General features: G+C 36.2%; 3 protein-coding genes across 6 annotated transcripts in view; 2 read left to right on the top strand and 1 right to left on the bottom strand.

Annotated features, from left to right (window-relative positions):
* The window catches only part of LOC106878736 (E3 ubiquitin-protein ligase KCMF1), a 53,601-nt gene extending 52,104 nt beyond the window's left edge, over positions 1-1,497 (top strand). Inside the window, exon 9 of the mRNA XM_089365998.1 lies at positions 295-1,497. Within this exon, the coding sequence (XP_089222124.1) occupies positions 295-1,126 (832 nt within the window). The 3' untranslated portion in view covers positions 1,127-1,497. The remainder of the gene's footprint in view (positions 1-294) is intronic.
* On the bottom strand, positions 1,167-12,644 carry LOC106878739 (uncharacterized). Of its 3 annotated transcripts, none has more exons than XM_014928052.3 (6): positions 12,486-12,644; positions 10,490-10,662; positions 8,044-8,127; positions 6,856-6,982; positions 5,646-5,733; positions 1,167-2,948 (listed from the first exon to the last, which is right to left on the bottom strand). In XM_014928052.3, exons 1-6 carry the CDS (start codon positions 12,586-12,588, stop codon positions 2,903-2,905), a joined length of 621 nt encoding a protein of 206 aa, XP_014783538.2. In that variant the 5' UTR covers positions 12,589-12,644; the 3' UTR covers positions 1,167-2,902. The 3 variants fall into 3 exon arrangements, with proteins under 3 accessions (XP_014783538.2, XP_052830210.1, XP_089221974.1); XM_052974250.2 differs by having other exon boundaries at positions 5,658-5,733; XM_089365848.1 differs by lacking the exon at positions 1,167-2,948 and having other exon boundaries at positions 5,587-5,733.
* Positions 12,645-13,955: 1,311 nt separating this feature from the next.
* The window catches only part of LOC106878737 (ELMO domain-containing protein 3), an 18,266-nt gene continuing 10,702 nt past the window's right edge, over positions 13,956-21,519 (top strand). The window contains exons 1-3 of one of the 2 annotated variants that reach the window (XM_014928049.3): positions 13,956-14,255; positions 19,353-19,568; positions 21,154-21,502. In XM_014928049.3, the coding sequence (XP_014783535.1) occupies positions 19,353-19,568; positions 21,154-21,502 (565 nt within the window). In that variant the 5' untranslated portion in view covers positions 13,956-14,255. Of the gene's footprint in view, positions 14,256-14,570; positions 14,704-19,352; positions 19,569-21,153; positions 21,503-21,519 lie in introns of those variants that run through there. The other variant, XM_089365847.1, reaches the window with a different exon arrangement.

Raw genomic sequence — 21,519 nt, 5'->3', positions numbered from 1 at the left:
GATGGGAGGTAGTAGGAATCAACTATGTGGCTTATAAGGCCGTCATAACTCCATTCACAATATTATGAGTTCCTATATCTTTGGTAGATTTATAATTTAACTCATTACTTACCTTAACTCAATAATCACTTTGATGTATGTGACTTAAAATTTATTTCAAATCCAGTGATTTGTTGCATTTTGATTTTTTAGCAATATTTGTTTTATTGTACTTGACAAAGTGAATATTTAGTAATTACATTTTTTTTCTGTTTTCTTTTTTCTCTCTTTTTTTTTTCTCCAATTTATCTGCAGATGTATGGAGTTTGCATTGTCAGAAGGAGATCAGAGCATTTTAGAAATGGACCATAGTTTGTTCGTTCAAGAAGTTCTCCTATCAACATTAGATGACGAGCTACAACCATTATTCTTAGAAAAAATGATACAATTGGAGATTGGCAGTGGGGTGAACCCTCAAGAAAAGGCACCTAATATTGGGGGTGGAAGTGGCAGTAGCAGTGGCGGCAGGAGTGGCAATGACAATTCCAGTGGCGGTACTGTTAGTGGTGAGAGCAGCAGCAGCAGTAGTAGCAGCAACGATACTAGTCTGCAGAAATCCACAGTGAAAAGTAAAGCTACCCGTCAAAGACCACTAGAGAGTTCCCTGCACAATCAACCGAAAGGTAGTGGTAGCAGTGGCAACTCGAATTGTAGTAGTGGAGGAAATGGAAGTGCTGGTAGCTGCAGCAGCAGTGGGGCTACTAGTAGTGGGGCCAGTTGTGGAAGCAGCAATATTGCAGGTGGTGGTACTCAAAATATCACAGTGATCAAACAGATGTCAGCTTCTTCTAATTCTGCTTCCCGTAGTGCATCAGGGACAAGTCCGATCTCTGCAACTTCTCAGAGTTCTTCACTTACACAAGCCAATTTAGTATTGCTTTCTGGTCAGGGGAGCAACATTGGGCGAGGGTTAAATACAGGGGGACAAGGGGTGGGTAATATGGTTGGGGGGAGCGCCACATCTCAGGCTCAGTCCAGATCAACTGGTTTGAGAGAACCTCTTGTCAGTACAAGTTCAGCTAAGAGGTATATGCTCAAGCATTTAGAAGCTACAAAAGCTTCTGATAGAGAGCCTCCACCACACTAACATATAAAAAAAAAAAAATTCTTGGCATAACTATTCAGAATACAGTTTTGTGGTCTTTATTTATTTCCTGGAAGACGTTCTTGCTTTGCTAGAAAACTTTGTAGCGATTCATGAGGAAACATTTGAAAAAAAAAAAAAATAAGGCCTTTTTAAGCAGCAAAGGCAATATAAAGATGGACAACGGATTGTACATAGATTACTTGAACTGACACCAGAATCTTTTAGACTTGCTGTGAGCTTTTGTAAAGTTGGCCTGTGATATTTGTATTGTTTTGCCATTGATATGGCCCAAGCCATGTTAACAGGAATAAACAAAATCCACGCTTCTAATCGGCTACGACTGGTTTGAGGTGTAGTTCTGTCAGACCTGACTCAGATTTTGATGTCTTTTTGAATAATTGAATTTCTGTGACTGTTTCTCCTCTCCAAAACTCCCACTTGTGCTAACTTGAAATCCAAATTTAAGGTAAAAGAAATAAAAAAAAAATTTAAAAAGAGATTAATTTCTAGTGATCATGTGTGCTTTTACACTCTTGCAGACATTCTTAATTATATGTTCCTGATAAGAATATCACTGCACAAATATGTGTATTTACATAAGCAGCTGAGTGTAAATGCACACTCACACACAGGAGCATAAATGAGTTGGCATTATCTGCTATTCTCACTCTTCTTTCCAGTTAAAAAAAAACATATTGGGGGCAAAAAAAATTTAGAAAATGTATTAAATAAACTTTGTCTAGGTCTTGATCATTTCAGAATCTTTCTTGAATTTTTTTTTCTCTTCTGCTTCCCCTTTTCTCTCCATATCCCTACCTATCCTAACCAGTCTTTTCCATAGCTCTAATATATCAAACCATCTATAATAAACATGTATAATTCACTGCAATAATTATGTAAATATGTGAGCACAAGTGCTTGGATCTGCTACAATGAAGTACACACATGACTATCACTGCTTCCAAGACCTGAAAGAGTGTATTTAGGGGGAATATTTTATTTTATTTATATTTTTTTTTTTTTTAAATCCTCATTGCTTTTCCTTCCCTTTTCCATTCTGCTGTCTCGCTACTTGAGGCAGAGGATGCATGTTTATATAATGAAAGTGTTTAAAAATTGAAATAAACTTATTTCAATCAACATAATTTTGTCCAGGCTACCATTTCATTTCTAATTTCTCTTCAACTTAAAAATTTCTATCAAAATATTTTAGAATTTATTCCTATATTAACTTTCATAAAACAATAAAAAGGACAAAAAAAAAACAAAAAAAGTACCCTTCTCTTTAATCTTGTCGGGATTTCCTCCACCTTCTCTCCCCTCTAATATTTCTTTTGATAAAGAATATAACCGATCACATGGCCGAGTTATTTTTCTAACTTGCTGTTTTGTCTATTGTGCAGCTAGGTAAACTGGCTTACCTTCTGTACTCCTTCTACCTAGTTTTGATATCTACTAATAACTAATTTCAAGGATATCTCTTTCATTGGTTTGCTAAGGCTGGCTTATCAACATTTTAATGTTTATTATAAAACACATACATACACACACACAGCTCACATATTGTCCCAAAGAGAAGGTTTGTGTTGAGTAAGTCCTCTCATCTTCTGAATATTTTCTGTTATTTAAATAACACAGATTATTGTTGGTGTGGATACAGATATTTCTGCACTGCTATGATCATACTTTATACCATTTTCAACACTTGATTCATTTTATTCAGCACAAACACAACAAGGCTGTTTCATTATGGAGCACTATACACATATTTTTCTGTCAGCTGTACATCTTTTCCAATAAGTTGTTATACAACTTGGAAAAACTAAAATTTAAAAAAAAAGAAAAAAAATTACCTTGGATTTCAATCAGATTTTAGTGCTATTTCATAAGATTTCCAAGAAACACTTGGCTTATTTTCAAGCATTGTATATTTTGTACAAAAATAGTAAAATAGATTTCATAAATTTCAAACTACAAACATAATCATTGCTTATTTATTCCTGTTAGAAATATCTAAAAATCAGTTTCTTTAAAAAGAAATCTGTTTGATTAAATTTTATATAAGAGAGAGCTGCAAGAAAATGCATACTCCTATGGATTAATTAGTTATTTGGACATTTCATGGCTATATGTTTTCAATCAGTAAACTGATTTAGTCAATGAAATTATCAAATTTTTCAAAGCATGCATTCTTAATCTGGTTTATTAATTAGTTATTTTCATAAGTTAAAATATTAATTCTAATTGATAGCATAATCTAAAAGATTACTGTTATTTTTAACAAAGTGCAGAAATTTCATTAGATTCTTTTTTTTTTTTTTAATTAATGCAGGGGTTAACTAGTTTTATGACTAAACATTGTTTAGTATAGCTGGTTCACAACTACCGAGATCATGAAATAAGAGTCAGTTCTTGTTTTACTGTTAATTATTGATTTGTATTTATACAATTTTCAAAAATTTGGCCTACACACTTGTACTGTTTTTTTTTTTTATTTTTAATAACTAACATTTAATTACATGCTAATTAATAATATATAACCATAATGGTGTAAGTTAAGCCAGAATGTGAATTTGGGTTGGTGGTTTTTGTGGGGTGTGGGGTTTCTTTTTGTCCCAAAACTTGGAAACAAATTAAGAATGCAGAAGTTTGTACACTTAGCTGAGATTATGGGGGGAGAGGGAAAGACAGAAAAACTGAAAGAATTCATCCAGCCAGGTTTCATTTGGCTCTACAGAGATGGCAGTGAAACTGAAGGAATTTGTGTAAAGAATTCATCCCAGATGGTTTCATTTGAGACGGGTTTGATTCAGAACGTTTAGTTAAAAATTCTGTTTGTGTCCTTAATCACCATTTTGTGTGAATGTTGTGTTTGAATGATCTCTATTGCTCTTTTTATTTTTATTTTTTCTCGCCCCAACTGAATAAATCAAATTAACTCTGCTTATGGTGATCTAAGGACTAATTATTATATACAAAGTTAATTATAACAACTTTAAAGGAACAAAAAAAAAACCCCTGAAAAGTCACTACTAAATATTTTATATTTCATATTTATTAAGATTGTTGTTACATGTAGAATTTTATTATATATATAACCTGACCACAAAGTTAATATTGGAACAGCTAATGGAAAGTTGATTAGTTTTCTTCCCTAAAAAAAAATTTTTTAATTTAAGTGTTAATTATGCTTGCATTCTCCCTTCTGCAGCTTAGTTAAATCATTATTTAAAAAGCCAGCTCCTCATCCTATTCCAAATAGGTTGTTAACCTTGTGTAAATGTATCATCAAGTTAGAACAGAAAGGGGGCAATGGTTTGTTATTTTTTTTATACAATTTCATTTTTTTTTTTTTTTTTTTAAGTATAACTGCATTTCAAAAAATTTAAATCTTAATTATATTCCAAGTAGTCACAACAAATTGCAGAGAAATATAGGTTTGTCACCCTTGTTTTAGAATTTAAATTTGAGTTTATTTAAGTCGTATCTTTTAATCACAGATAGAAGCTTCTGCGAAGTGCTTGTTATTTTATTTTAAAAATTTCTATTTTTAAAAATTTCATTGCAAGCACTTATTTAATATATTTTCTCTCTATTTTTTTTCTTCAAATTATCAACTGACCTTAAAAAAAAAAATACTTGCTTTTGCAATTGTATTATTCTTTAGCAAGTTTTCAGACATTGAAAGGGCAACATGGAATAATAAATTTGATTGGTTTCATCACACTTTTATGCCTCGTTATTTTTGCTTTAAATCTTTTCTCACACTTTAAAAACAATGTGTATATCTATTTACACACACTGTATCTTAACTGCAGGTTGCCTAAATATATTTTGGTAAAATAAAATATTCTATAATGGAATAATCAGTACTTTAATTTGTATAATTAATTTTTATTTCAGCTAACTGTCACAAGACATTTTCAGAGATTTGCTTGTTAAATTGGAACTTATCTACTTTCAAAGCAATTTTTTTTCCCCCTATTCCTTTATCTTTTGTAATAGCCTAAACTAATCTAGACAGTTTCATAACAGAAAGCTATATAACACAAATTACTAGATTTTTAAAAAATAAGCATCTCAACTGTAAATTAGGAGCCAAACTAATAAGCCTTGACAATATCTGCTCAAGTTGGTCTCCTGACAGTTATGCTCTCCAGATTCAACCCACAAAATTCAAAATAGTTGTATATTTTGCTAAAGCAAAGAATATATATTTTCAACTTAGCATGGGTTTCTAAAAAGAAAAATGTTTAAGTGAATATTTCATATGAATAGCATTGTCTGGTCTTTGTGCAGTCTAGAAACTTAAGGCTTAAATCCTGATTACTAATTTTGTAAGAGTTTTAGGCAGTAGAATTGACATCTATTTCAGAGGTGAAGTAGAGCAAAACAAAAGGAATTTTTTTTTTTTTTTACTTGTCAATATTTTACAACATAAATAAGATTACAAGTTCAAATATTTTTGCAAAGAAAAGCCAATAACTTTATTCTATTTATTACATTAAGAAATTCTTACTAAGAGTCGTACTTCTTCGGTCGAAGTGGATCAAAGAGTTTAGGATCTTCCACATAGCGCCGGTCTTTAAACATAAAGGGCATTAAACCTACAAAAGAAATAAATATTGCAGTTAAAAGGGGAGGTGTGGAACTGTCCAAAACTGGTTTTAGTTAAAACCAAGGTAAACATAAAATCACTTTTATTCACCAATAACATTTGCTCTTCCTTGTTAATGAATACAAAACTTAAACATTTGAATCAGAATAAAGAAAAATGATAGCAAAGAACTGATATCCATAGCAACATGGAAAACTGACATCAAATGGTGAAGAAGATGATATATACCACAGAACCCTAGAAGCTACTAATCTGAGCATAATCCATTGAATGGACAACGTACAAAAAAGGCTCAATTGCAAGTATGCTGATAAAAATGATTGTTGCATACAAGAGAAGACAACTGTGTTCGTTTGCATGAGGGGAACTGATGACAAAGATTTGGGCAGAAGTAATTTGATCTGACTGAGATGAAGTGCATAGAAATGTGCTACTGTATATAAATTTTTTTTTTTTAATGCATAAATAGGATATTCTACATATTCTCCAGTGCATCTTGAACAGGTGTCTCCTACTGTAGCCTTACTAGTGTCATGTGAGTGGAAACAGATGGAAATCCATGTGTATGTATGAATATACATGTATCTGTAAGTGTTTACATTCCACACCCATCCATCAAATCATTGAGCAGAAAATGATGTCATCTAGCTGTATGCTTTTGAAAACAAGTGGAGCAAAATAAATGCATTACTTGAAAAACAGGTAAGTATTAGTGACAAGAAAAGTACTCAGTTGTAAAACAATGGCCCAATATGTATTCATCAACCCCATGCTAGCTTAGAAAAAATGCTGTAAAACCAACAATAACAAACAGTAAGTTGTAGGATTGAAAAATGACTAAAAAAAATCACTTTTATTCTTTAGCATTTAAACCAGTAATATCCAGCCCAAATATTCCACTTGTTTTATGTTCAAACTAGCCAGATCTGACCTCCCAAGGCGGTGCTCCAGCATGGCCGCAGTCAAATGACTGAAACAAGTAAAAGAGTAGAAGAGAGTATAGATGAAATGCCACTAAGCATTTTCCCTAGTGTGCTGACAATTCTGCCAGCTTACTGCCTTCAGATATACAAAGAGATGTTAAAAAGGTGATAAATGTATTGTGACTTACCAAGCTTTCTGGAAGTTTTAACAAGCCTGGAAACTTTCTTTTGCATCGGTATACAAAGACCAGTTATTGATCGGTTGAGCAGCTGGCCAGTGAATGGTGAAACAAACTGACTTAATAACTGCACATTCTGAAAATATAACCAGAAATTGGTGAGCTATACTCTATAACTGTCTTTAACATATCACAATATAATACATAAGAGAGACAATATAATGTGTAATACACAAAGATAGGCAATACTTATGTAATACACACAAATACAATATAAACATAATACAGAGAGAGAAAGAGACTATAATACATATATAATACACAGAGAGGCAATATAATACATCTGTAATACATAGAGAAAATATTCTTCGTAAGCCTAGTACTTATTCTATCGGTCTCTTTTTGCCGAACCGCTAAGTTACGGGGACGTAAACACACCAGTATCTGTTGTCAAGTGATGTTGGGGGACAAACACAGACACAAACATATACTCACACATACACATATATATACGACGGGCTTCTTTCAGTTTCCGTCTACCAAATCCACTCACGAGGCTTTGGTCGGCCCAAGGCTATAGTAGAAGACACTTGCCCAAGGTGCCACGCAGTGGGACTGAACCCGGAACCATGTGGTTCGTAAGTAAGCTACTTATTTCACACAGCCACTCCTACACCTAAAAATTTTCATTCAATAAATAATATTAGAAACCCTGCCAAATCAGACTGGAACTTGGTACAGCTCGCTAGCTTACCAGTTTCAATGAAACTGCCCAACCTATGCCAGCAATGAAAGCTGACACTAAATGATGATGAGGATGAGGATGAGGATATATATACATATACAACAGGCTTGTTTCATTCTCTGTCTACTAAAACCAGTCACAAGGCTTTGGTTAGCTCAAGGATATAGTAGAAGACATTTGCCAAAAATCCCACATAGTGGGATTGAAGCAAACTTCTTACCACACTGCCGTGCCCGCATCTATCATACAATAATACCATCTTTATAAAGCTTTAACAACTACACATCGGTCATACATAAAATATTCATAAAATTTACATGTCTTACAGTATATTTTTTTATATGCATCATATAATCTACAGCCTGTATTGTCATATACTGTAAAATACAGAATATTACAATACCGGCTGTAAAATACATGTGTTACGTGTAGTTTATTCAACAATATCTTACCTTGTAGTCTAGTTTTACATCATGTTGACACAAAATACATCTCTTGTATGGCTTTGCGTAAGGATTTGGCATTGTGGATACAGGCTAAAAAACAAAAAAATCAAGAACACTTTTAATTATTTGTGTTGTGTAGTTATTAAAACAAAACTAAACAATTACAAGATATCAATAAAATTCTATTTACTGTGTGAGAGACTGAACACAAGCAGATAATAACTGTTCAGGCTATTGAAAGATTTAACCTTTTGATTGATATTAGGTTGATATCTACCTGAAATCATCACTGATTCTACTTACTGTTTTACACTGTTCATATCTAGGTTATAATATTCTGTTGTAATTAGTTGTGAACTTTTTAAGTTATGTTCCAATCACTGACTTATTAAGAACAAAGTTATTTTATTAAATCCCTGGGCAAGCATTTTCTGTTATAGTCCAGTCTAACCAAAGCCTTGTGAGTGGATTTGGTAGATGGAAGCTGAGAAAAGTCTGTCATATATCAGTGGGTGCTGAAAAGTTCCTGGCCTTAAGGGCATCATGAAAGGTCTGGTTGGAGGCCCAACCTTCCAAGTTCTTTTACAGGACTTAGGAAAACTGAAGGACCATTGCAATAAGTGTATGAATTTGAGAGGGGAATATGTTGAATAAAACCATAATTAACTGATCCTCCTGTATTTTCTTTTACCCAAAGCCAGGAACTACTCAGTACCTCCTCATATATGTGTGTGAGTGTGCATGAGTTAGTGTCCCTTTGTCTTGACACCATGTGATAGCTTTAAGTTAGTGTCACACACACAGTCATGCAAGCTGTGTCCTCCATTTACAGCTTTCCATGAGAAACAAGTCTGGTTATAGGGAAATAATTGCCTTACTTGGCAACAGGAAAGGCATCTGGTCACAGAAAATCTACCTCAACAAATTTTGTATGACCCATGCGAGCAATGATAATGATGAACAGATATCTCGTTGTTTATTACAAAGAATCCACCTTAATGAATACTCTTTCACTTGTTTCAGTCATTTGACTGCAGCCATGCTGGAGCACCGCTTTTAGTCAAGCAAATCGACCCCAGGACTTATTCTTTGGAAGCCTAGTACTTATTCTATCGGTCTCTTTTTGCCAAACCGCTAAGTTACGGGGACGTAAACACACCACCATTGGTTGTCAAGCGATGTTGGGGGGGACAAACACAGACACACAAACACACATATATATATATACATATATACGACAGGCTTCTTTCAGTTTCCATCTACCAAATCCACTCACAAGGCTTTGGTTGGCCCAAGGCTATAGTAGAAGACACTTGCGCAAGGTGCCACGCAGTGGGAATGAACCTGGAACCATGTGGTTGGTAAGCAAGTTACTTATCACACAGCCACTCCTGCGTCTACACAACTTTTGACATTTTATTCAGATTAGTAATTAGAAAATTGCCACAACCCGGAATATAAAAACCACAATATTGATTTCTAATAAACAAGATCTTAGAATTCGTAGGAAGGTATTTAGTTGACTGTCTCAACCTCAATAGATGACTGGTATTTCTTGTAACAGCACAGGAAAGGTGGTACTTATTAAATAAATGTTACTGAATGCTGCAAAATATTGCCTGGTGCTCTATTTGTCACCCACGACTCTCAATGAGGAATTGGGTCAGGGGATCTATTCAGCTTAAGTGCTGGCATAGCTGTGTGGTTATGAAGCTTGCTTCTTAAGCAAGTGTCTTCTATTGCAGCCCCCAAGCTAACCAAAGCCTTGAAAGTGGATTTGGTAGATGGAAACTGAAAAGAAGCCCATCATGTGTGTGTGCGTGTGTGTGATAGTGTCTCCTTGTCTTGACATCGTGATAGTTGTGAACAAGCGTCGCCAACATATAAGCAATGTCTTTTATTTCCAATCCTTCATGAAAACATGTCTAGCCATGGAAAATTATTAAAGTTACTTGGAAACTTGTGAAGGTTGGCAACAGGAAAGGCATCCACCTACAAAAAAAATCTGCCTCAACTAACTGTCTAAACCATGAGCAAGGAAAGGTAGACATTAAAATGATGATGATGAGAATGACGACCTGCAAGAAATATCAATTAAATTTCCCACAAGTCACACCTTATGCTTTAATTCTTCAGTATTCAAACCAGCTATATCCAGCCAAAATATACTATATGTTTTATGTTCAAACCAGCCAGATACAGCCTCTCACACCTATCCTACAATGTCCTTTTAAAAAAAGCAATCACATTATGAAAATCTCAAAGCTACAAGATAATCCATGATTAATTGAAAGCATCCAGAATAAATAGGCATAATATTTGATAAAATTATCTGAATGCTTAAAGGGTTAAAAAAAAATCTGCAAGTTACAGCTGAAATGCTGTTACTCATAAGACTGCTCGACTACAGATGACTTGGGTGCTAAACCACAAAATAAAGCATCTCACTCACCTCATTCTCTTTATATTCTTTTAAAAGTTTTGTAATTTCTTCAGGGTTATGTTCTATATGTGGCTCCATGAAAGGATGTTTGGGTAGAAACTTTAATGGTGTTTTATATCTCCGCTCTGAAATCGGCTTCTTTTTGACTATTGTCAAAGACAGACATGGTATCTGAACCAGTTCTGAAAGAAGGAAAGCAAAAGAAACAGGTTTTAATTCTCTAGCATTTAAACCAGCTATATCCAGCCCAAAATATCCTACCTGTTTTATGTCCAAATCAACCAAGTCAGGCCTTTCACACCTACTCTACAATGTCCTTCTAAAATGAATAATGGCATCATCAAAATCTCAAAGCTATGAAATAATGCAGGATTAATTCTAAACAGATGAGATCACTTGTCAGACAAGGTCATCACCAAGATTAAGATGGTTTTAAACTTTTTAATCCTGCAGCATTCAAACTGGCCGTATCCGGCCCAAATATTGTTCTTTTGTTCAAACTGGTCAGGTCCAGCCTCTTATACCTACCCTACACTGTCACTCTAAAAATAAACAATCATATCACTGAAATCTCAAAACTATGAGGTAATTCACAATTAATTCAAAGCAATGTGAATAAATAAGCATTACATTTGACAGAGTAATCTGAATGCTAAAGAGGTAAACTTCAATACCATGGCAAAGAAAAAAGAATTAGATGAATGGGTCTCGCAGAGGTGATAACAAGGGACTGAGACTTCTGGCGGTTGATTGTGCTGGAGAAGACTCAACAAGCTAAGCAAAATCCTGGCTGTTCTTGTATACAGGTACATCCCTTGCATCCCTCTTCAGTTAGGCAATTCTAATCTTACAGGCTCATGGGTGCTTGTGCCACATAAATGCACCCATGCTGGTGCTGCATAAAAGCAGCACCCAGTGCATTCTTATGTGGTTGGCATTAGGAAAGACATCCAGCCACAGAAATCGTACCGAAACAGAAATGGAGCCTGGACAGCTCTTCAGCTGGCCAGCTACTGTCAAACCATCCGACCCATGCCAGCATGGTAAACAAACACCAAATGATGATGATGATGAATGGAAGTTATTTTGCCTCTTCTCTTTAATTCACTGATTTTTTTTTTTTTTTTTTCGGGTGTGAATGAAGCTGGTATTTCTCAACTTGAGAACCAATGCCTAAAATCATACCCATCTAAGAAAGATGGTCCAATCTTCTTTCAACCGCCCTCACAAATGTTGAGTTTATTGCACATTCTATGAAAATGTCCCAAGTACTCTTCAACAACGCAAAAAAATTTTACTAGCTGTTCGCAGTGTGTATCACTTACAATTATGAAATATCTATACAAATACTTTTTGGATTACTATGACTTTACGAATATAAAATATGAAATTAACTCTTTATAATTCAAGTCAACATGTTGCTTATATTTTCTCTGCCAAGCGCTTTCTAAATTTCGAGTCGTTGTCTACTACTCCAACCAGGTTTTCATTGTGTATTACCTGTATTTCTTCAATTATATAACCGGCATAACTACAGGGTAACCGGCATAACTACAGGGTTTTACCCCCCAGACTTTGGGAGGTCATAAGGTAAAACCCTGTAGTTATGCCTATATAACCAATGCATTGTATACGACGCTCATGCTCACAACAATTTTGTTGTCATTCTTCCTATTCTTATAAAACCACAACCCACATTTCATAGCGAAAAATGAAAACGACATATAGATAAGTTATAAACTTGTTTGGGGGAAACACAGAGTATATCAATTTAATGCCTTCACTTTGATGCAAGATTAATTTATGGGCTAAGAAATTATTAATTATATAAGATCAATTTATGGGCTAAGAAATTATTCATTATATAAACTTCGTTGTTTATAATCTACACACGGAGCACTGACCTTACCAACAGAGTAAGTGATATGAGGGACAAAATACAAAATAAAATAGAGGAGTGTTAAAAATATGGATTCTTATGAATAGATAGAAATATCGCACTTACTGTTAGCCTCCAATAAATTCTGGGGAGAACTGATACGACTTAATAATTCTACAGAACGAATTAACCCCGTCGTCCTTAAACAGTTCGTCCTGGACAGCGCCATTTTAATTGCTGCGGAGATATTCTCACATAGGTTTATCAACAAGTACAGGAATATCTATTTTTTAATAAAACATACCTTAAAATATAATTTTATTTGCTTAAAAATCAAGATATAATTATTGCATCGTTTTAAGAAGAAATTATCACTGCTCTATATTCAATTATCGCTTAAGTTAATCTCGCTAAAATAAATACCATTTGGTGGCACTGTGTAGAAACGTCATACATGATGACTTTTGATACTCTTCCAACCTTTTGCATTCTGAGTTCAAATCCTGTCGGGGCTTACTTGGGTAGTAGACTTAATCTGTTGCTTGCTTTATCCTTTTAACGGCGGGCAGTGTTGCATGTACGTGTGTGCCAAACGGGCAAAAGACAAAAAACATTTTTTTTTCTTTTTTTAAGAGTAATTTTTATTATTTTCATTATAAATAAGTACAAAAAGGAAACCAATGATAATTATCAGCCTGCCACACTTCCCATATGTTAAGTCGACGAGGCTCTGAACACTGTAATTTTTTCACAGTGAATGTCAAGCGACCGCATAGATACCATGCTTCTTCATTAGATCGTTGATTTAAAAGTTCCCTACCGCGTTTATTTAGCCGCTTTCATTTGGCTATTTGCCTTTCGTTAACCTTTAATCTATTAAAAGTATTCCTGGTTTTTAGAACAGGTACACCGCGTTTATGAATGCAGTGAGGCAACTAAAAGGGTTAAGGCCAGCAATGGCGTACAACTATAAAACACTGGCTCAAACAGTTCTATTCAATCCATAAAAATGATGATGATGCATCAACAACAGCAGCACCACACCACCACCCAAACTGAAAGAGACCTGCTAGATGTATCAGTGGTTCGACCTGCTAGATACTGCTGTGGTTCGACTTGCTAGATATAGCAACCTAAAATACCTCAAATAAACTATACCATTTTAAGACGAATAAAACACATTTGACAGTGTAGTCCCTGGTATACAAAAAGACTGGATGGTTAGGCTGGACATTTTATCATAGTTCAACTCAATCAGAACAAATCTGATACTAAATAATAGCCTAAATAACTACCACTAAAGTTTCAATAGTAGGACCCGTGTGAGACGCACCAGCTGGGAAGTCTGTGTGCAGATCTCCTAGACAAAGACACCAAGAAATCACAACCTACTACCTTGATAAAAATAAGGACATATCATCTTGTCTTCTGTTATAATTCCATCTAATTTTATTTTAACGACTCCATAAGGACGAAAAACAAGTTTGACTACGACGAGATTTGAACTCAAAACATAAAGAGGCGTTTTACTTTTCTAACATTTTTGCGTCTCTCCGACGCGCTAACGATGAGCCAATCTACTGCGATGCGGCTTACGTAGACGTATGTATATAGAAAGAAAGATGTCTGTGCTAATATGCCTTTTCCATAACATAATTGTTGGATTGATACTGATCCGGAGACAACAACACTAACAACTGTAACAAATGCTCTGAAGTCAACTAATTGTGACATTCTAGTTGCCATAACACCGAATTAGTTTTGACCAATGGCTGTGAGAGAAACATTTACTTCTGTATTAAGTAGCGTCAAAATGTCTCCCTGACAATTGTTGCTGACGACGATACGAAGCAATCTAGTTGCCATAGAGTCGTGGACTCAGACTTATGCTATATAGTAAGTTTACAAAACAAAAAAAAATCCGTCTCTTTATTTATTATTCAATATATACATATGTATTTTTAATATATAAATGTATATCTATTTATATATATTGTGCACGATATTTAATTAACACTAAGTATTCAGAGATTATACGATATTTAATAAGTTTCCGATGTAAACACAAGCTCACTCCGCCTGTGAAGCTTCTGCCAAATTTACATTAAGAAGGAAAAAAAAATAATAAATTTTAATATAAACAAAACAAGCCATTTTTATGATTTCCTTTTAATTCAGTTTTAGGATACAAGTGTTGAAACTTTAGTGATTGCTGGTTAGGTTTGTTGTTGCGGTTGTTGATTTGTCCCAGTTATGTACCGTTTGAGTACATGAACCAGCTGTAACCAACCATATCTTTGTATATCAGAGACTTCTTTGTCAAATGTGTTCCTTTTTAAAGACGGTATGATATATTGCAGATATTTGGGGGTAATTTTTCTAATAGGTCGAACGACCACGTAGAGGCTCCTTCGGTGATGTTGTTGTTGGTGGTGGTGGTGGTGGCGGTGGTGAAACCGACAACGACTATGATGGTGATGGTAATGAAGATAATCACAACAATGATGACGAAATCAACGACTATACTGGTGATCATTCTGACACTCTGAAATGTATTTGGATCCATGTAGTAGCACCAATTGTTTCTCGTTTGTGGGGAGTGATTCGAAGGAGCTTTTGCTGCTATTTATTGCAGGTCAAGCGATTCTGTAAGACAACGGTTCCCAACTTTCATCAAATCAACAGTCTTCCGCGAGGCCTTATGTTTTAAAATATTTTAATAATTTAATGCATAATATATTTCATGGGGAAATATTTTTCAGATTTTGTTTACAGTAAATGTTGAGTTGTGGCCCTTACAGACTATCGTACTGCTTCACTTCGTGAACTATAGTACTCGAAGGGAGCTGTCTACGACGACTGCAGGTTCATTGGTGACTAACTAGGCTGACAGGGAATGGGAAGATCCAGGTGCAATTTGCTGTGCCATAGTTCTTCTTTAATTGTTTTATTCTCAATGATAGCCCTACATTCATTGTCGAGAGAAGAGACAAATTTGTGGGTGGGATGTCGCCTAGCGTCATAATTAGCGGCTATAGTAGACCAATGTTGATGATCAATGGGACAAGCTCCAAGAATTTTCTTTGAGATGTCCTTGTACGGTTTTTTTTTTTTTTCTTTGGTGAGCCTTTGTCACAGTGGCATATGGGGAGTTCAATACACAGCACAGTGTTAGGCAGGCGATGATCCTCCTTTCTTGAAACATTTCCTACCCACTGCAACTGTGATTTTAACAACGTGACTTCGATACTGGTGACTCCCACCTCTTTGAGGACGCCGGTGTTGATAACAGTTACTCCAGTGGATGTTGAGAGCGGACCCCTGCTGGAAACGCTCAAGGAGTCTCAGGTGGTAAGGACAGGTAACCTACGATCTGCTATCGTCTCAGGTTGAACGGGCTGCTATTGGTGCAGTGTCGTATTAAGGAACTCTCCTCTTCATCGAGATCTTCAGTGACTTCTGCGAGCATCACGGTGAAGGTGATGAAGAGTGTGGGCCTGAAGATGCAGCACTGCTTCACACAGTTCCCTAGGAGGAAGGGCTTTGTGAATTCGTTGCTGTGTCTGCCTTGACCATACCAATCCTCATGTAGATGACCATGTTGGGGAATTTGGGGAGTCATCCCACTTTTTCCATGATTGATTACAGATTCTTCCTACTCACAGTATGGAACGCTTTGGTAAGATCTACAAGTATCTCTAAACAGTCTCCTGTTTTGTTCCCTGCATTTCTTTTGGAGCTTCCAAAGAACAAATATGTATCAGTGATCCTCCTGTTGGTTCTGAATACACATTAGTTCTCTAGAAGGAGCCTGTTTAGGAACATTTTTGCGAGAAATTTTCCTTGCAATTGAGAGTTGAAATTATTCACCAGTAGTTGAAGCAGTCGGACTTTCTCCCTTGTTCATGTGCAAGGTGATGATAATTGCCTCGCGAAGACCTTGTGGTATTTTGCCTTGTTCCCAGCAGCAGATACAGAATTTATGGAGTTTGTTGTGCAACGCTAGATCTCCATTCATTCTTCAGAGTTGGGGATGTACGTGCTGAAGGTAATTTTTAAATGTTTACAAAGTGCTTCCGAAGATGAATTTGTACGGTAGGTAAGATCCTTAAGCCTTGACTAAAGATTCGCCGGGAAACCAGCTTGCACTTCAGATTGAAACTTGCCAATCTGAAATATCTTTCTTGAATGCCTCTGAAGGACGAGCCGCTACACCTCTTTTCTTTGGTTCAGGTCTAAAAAGAAAGGACTGAGTTTGTAGCAAACAAGACGAGTGCACGTATGACACTCTGCATGCTCTGAGTGTGTAAGATGTCCCGCGGGCCTTTCTGAGTCACCAAGCTGTAGTCTATGAGATGCCAATTCTAAGACTGATGATGCATTCAGGTTGTCTTCCTGCTGGAAGATAATGTTGGTGATGGTGAACTGCTGCTCTACACTGAACTCCAGTAGAAGGCGCTCCTTGTGATTATAGTTTCCAACGCGATGTTCGCCAAGTACTCTTATCTAGGTCTCTGATTCATTACCTTGTCTGACATTAAAGTAGCCAAGAATGATAACGTTGTTACCTGTAGTGGTGTTCCGTATTAGGTTGTGCAGTTCGTTATTGTTCTAAAGCTTGACTTTTCCTACAGTATCTACTTGAAGAGTTGGGGATACACATACTGAAGATTGTCGTATGCTACTCGGTTTGAATTGAGCGGCGCTTGGAGATGATGTGATTGGAGTGACTCATTGGCAGGTTTTCCAGCCTCGAAGCAGTTGTGTTCCTGATCATGAAACCAACTCAAAAAGGTGTCTTTCAATGTAGGCAGCACAAAGTTATTGAAAGTTACTCTCCTCTTGGAAATGAACTTCATGAAGAGCAACGATATCAACATTCAGTCTCAAAGTTCATGCGCAACCAGAGCAGAGCGTCCGCTTGAGAGATTGCTCTCTCTCTCTGATGTATCGAGCATGGTTCTGATGTTTCTAAATTCTAGTTTTAATTCCTGTACATCTAAACAAAAGACGTGTATTTACTGGTTGTTTGTTGTTGCTATTTGATCGCATTTGACGATGCTCGTTGACTACGGTCAGTCTACTGAGTAGGTGGAGGAATGAAAACTAACTTTAATTAGGCCTCCTTTTTTTTAGTTCCTCTCCTACATTTGGAGCAAATAGTGTTGTTCTTTGGGAAGGTCGCTTCGTCGTTCAGTGAGCTGTCAGATGATGTCGTTTCTGGGTCAACATCTATCGACACGTACCTCTGAACCACCTGATTGAAGGATCAAGACTGTGGCTTCCAGTGTCACCTTTCATCAGCCTTTTCTCCTTCACCTTCCCATCGCCACAGAATTTATTCAATGATCAAAGAGGGTGGGTGTAGACGTGGATGTGTCCTTTGGCTTGTACTGTTAATTATTCTATTTTAGCAGGAGAGCAACGTGTACTTTGCTGACCCTATCCGTCTAACGTGACCCAGCGAGCTAGACAGTGACAAGATCCTTGAATCGTTGGTGTTACGTTGGAGTTTCTGTTTTCTATGTAAATGATCTGACGAGGCTAACAAGTTGCATCTGCCCCGGTTTAAAGTCAGAGTTGTCCTTATCTTAGGCTGATTGCCAAGTAAGGTTATGTCCAATCAACCCATCCAGTTATACCTCCAGATACTTTATCATGCTAAGATGTGACAAGGTCTGTAGAAACTGGGGTTCACCAACGAGAAGGCGTTGCTAGGGATATCATAATGTAGGAGAGACCATTTCTATTGGCATCTCATCTAGCAAACCAGAAAGTGGTTACGCAGCATTTACAACACTGGCAGAAGAAGAAGCTGTATATCACATGTGCACTTTCTCTGGGTATGCAAATCGTCAGACGAAACCCCCCCCCCCCCACCACCACCACCACCACCACCACCACCTCACACTGTCTGTAGCCCTTATTTTGCCTATGATACATTGTATAACATATTCATGAACATTTTACATTTCATTTAACATTTCGTAAGTGTAAAAGATGTCTTCATAACTCTTTAAGAATTATTCCCATAAATAGTTTACAACCAAATGGACCATGGTACTGAGCAGGATCACTTCTGAATGCTTCATTAGGTATTATACGTAGGGAGTCCCTCATACTTTGTCTCCTCTTATAATGAAGGAGCATCGCTTATGGTTAGAATATTTGGCTTATGATTAGAAGATCGTGTGTTCGATACCCAGCTGCTCCTTTTGTCCTTGAGCATGACACTTTATTTCATGTTTGTGGAGGCGCAATGGCCCAGTGGTTCGGGCAGCGGAATCGCGGTCGTAGGATCGCGGTTTCGATTCCTAGACCGGGCGTTGTGAGTGTTTATTGAGCGAAAACACCTAAAGCTCCACGAGGCTCCGGCAGGGGGTGGTGACGAACTCTGTTGTATTCTTTCACCTCATCTTTCTCTCACTCTTTTTTCCTCTTTCTGTTGTACCTGTAATTCAAAAGGGCCAGCCTTGTCACACTCTGTGTCACGCTGAATCTCCCCCGAGAACTACGTTAAGAGTACACGTGTCTGTGGAGTGCTCGGCCACTTGGACGTTAATTTCACGAGCAGGCTGTTCCGTTGATCGGATCAACTGGAACCCTCGTCGTCGTAACCGACGGAGTGCCATCCTTATTTCATGTTTCCACCTCCACCCACCCAATCCACTCAGCTGGCAAAAATGAGTAATACCTGTATTTCAAAGGGTCAGCCTTGTCACGTTTTATGTCCCACTGATTCTCTTTGAGAACTATATTAAGGGTACGTATGTCTGTGGAGTGCTCAGCCACTTGCACATTAATTTCATGAGCAGGCTGTTCCATTAGATCAACTGGAACCCTTGTCATTGTAACTGACAGAATGCCAAGATCTCCTCTTATTAAAGAACCTTAAACTTTATAATTGAGACACCAATATTTTTATATATTCATTGAATACAAAGCTGGAAAATGTTTCAAGTTTCATTATGAAAACAATCCTTATTTCATCAGATGTCTGACATGAATTCTTCAAAGAAGTATGACTACTGTGATGATAAGACTGGTAGTAATGATAATGGAGATGATGATGATGATGATGACATTGCTGCTGATATTACTGGTGGTGGTGATGATAATGGTGTGAACGATAATGATGATGATTTTAATGTTATCTCACCTGATGATATCATATTTTCTGAAAGAGATGAAATCAAATCCATATCAAAAGTAAGTTATTCAATCTTCTTCTATAAAATACAACATATCAAGGTATCTTTTTCTTTATGGAGGGTTGGGTAATATTTTTAGTTCAGAAACACATTGAGAGAAATAAGAAAAAAAAAAAAAGCAATTCTTCCTTATATGTTTATTTTGTTGATTATTGAAATCCCCCCAAAAAATGAAGAACAAACACGACAAGAAAAAACAACACGAGGACGTGGTACATGCAAAGTATTAATAAGACGCCCGGGGAAGGAAAGAAAGGTAGTTTTTACGCTTCAAACAAAGCTCTTCGTCAGAAACAGGAGACAGAGAAAAATCCACATGTGGTTACATTTTGAAAAAATGTGGTTACATTTTCAAAATGTAACCACATGTGAATCGTTGGCAATTTTTTTCCTCTGTCTTCTTTTCTCTAGGACTTTCCTCTGTCTCCTGTTTCTGACGAAGAGCTTTGCTTGAAATGTAAAAACTACCTTTCTTTCTTTCCCTGAGCATCTGCTAATACTTTGCATATATCACATCCTTGCATTGTTGTTTTTTCTTGTGTTTGTTCTTTGTTTTTTTTTTAATGGATTTAACTATTTACCGCATGCTCACATGGACCCCTGGCCTTCTGACTGACTTTGGAGTACCTAATTCTCAGAATTCTTTCTACCATTGAATTATATTACCTTGTTCATTAGAAATACGCCATTTCTGCACCTTGATTGTAAATCGTATATATATATATATATATATATATATATATATATATATATATATACACACACACACACACACACACAAATACACATAGGATATTACATGTATTGATCACACACATACTGTGTGTGTGTGGTAAGAAGCTTGCTTCCCAACCACATTGTTCTGGGTTCAGTCCTACTTCGTTGCACCTTGGGCAAGTGTTTTCTCCTACAGCCTTGGACTGACCAAAGCCTTGTCAGTGGATTTATTAGACAGAAACTGAAAGAAGCCCATCATATATATATATATGTGTATGTATTTATGTGTGTGTGTCCCTGTGTTTCTCCCTCACCCTCCATCACTTGACAACCGATGCTGGTGTGTCTATGTCCCTGTAACTTAGCGCTTCAGCAAAAGAGACAGATAGAATAAGTACTAAGCTTACAAATAATAAGTCCTGGGGTCGATTTCAGCATGGCTGCAGTCAAATGACTGAAACCAGTAAAAGAATAAAAGAATATACATGCCAGAAATAATTAATCGACAAGTAAAATAAATATTGCAAATAATTAGTCAATAACTCAGAGAAAGTAGATTCTTTTGAAACTGACTTTGCTTTCTAAAACATTGTATATATTCTCGGTGAATTTGATATCACAAATAATATCATAATTTATCAATTTTCATTAAAGATCAATAACTACAGGTAAGATTCTAATCTACTAATTCTAAAGAATGAAAATATCTTTATTGGGTATTGTGTCAGTTCTGTTCTTAATCTATGATAATTATGCATGGTCTGCATTTGAATAATTTCTGTATGTTTATTTTTATAAATATATCTTTGTAATGTTTAATGAATTTAATTGAAATAATCTATTGTTGTTATCATTTCAATATTTAGATATCTCCTAATATAGAAAAATTATTTTCAAAGCCAAACACTCAAGACTGCTATCCTCTACAAGATTCAGACATTTTCCCTACTGACTTTCCATCTGCACAAGACAGCAACTTGTCTGAGACTGTAGTGCCAAATTCTCTATCTGCTGATATCACTTTAGAACAACCTACAGCATTTATTAAAGCAACAAACAAACAGGTTCCAACTAATAAACAGCCTCTGCATATTCAGGGTGGTTCTGGATCACATATACTTCAAACATGCCAGGTTGAAGAAGGAAAACATTATTTCAATACTGATACATCTACTGCTGAAACTGAATGGGATAACTGTGATGTTATTACACTTGGTAAGTAAAAATGACTT

Source organism: Octopus bimaculoides, chromosome 18 (genome assembly GCF_046866305.1).
Source record: "Octopus bimaculoides isolate indiv1 chromosome 18, ASM4686630v1, whole genome shotgun sequence".
NCBI classification, from domain to species: Eukaryota; Metazoa; Mollusca; class Cephalopoda; order Octopoda; family Octopodidae; genus Octopus; species Octopus bimaculoides.
This window is presented reverse-complemented; position numbering and strand designations above follow the sequence as displayed.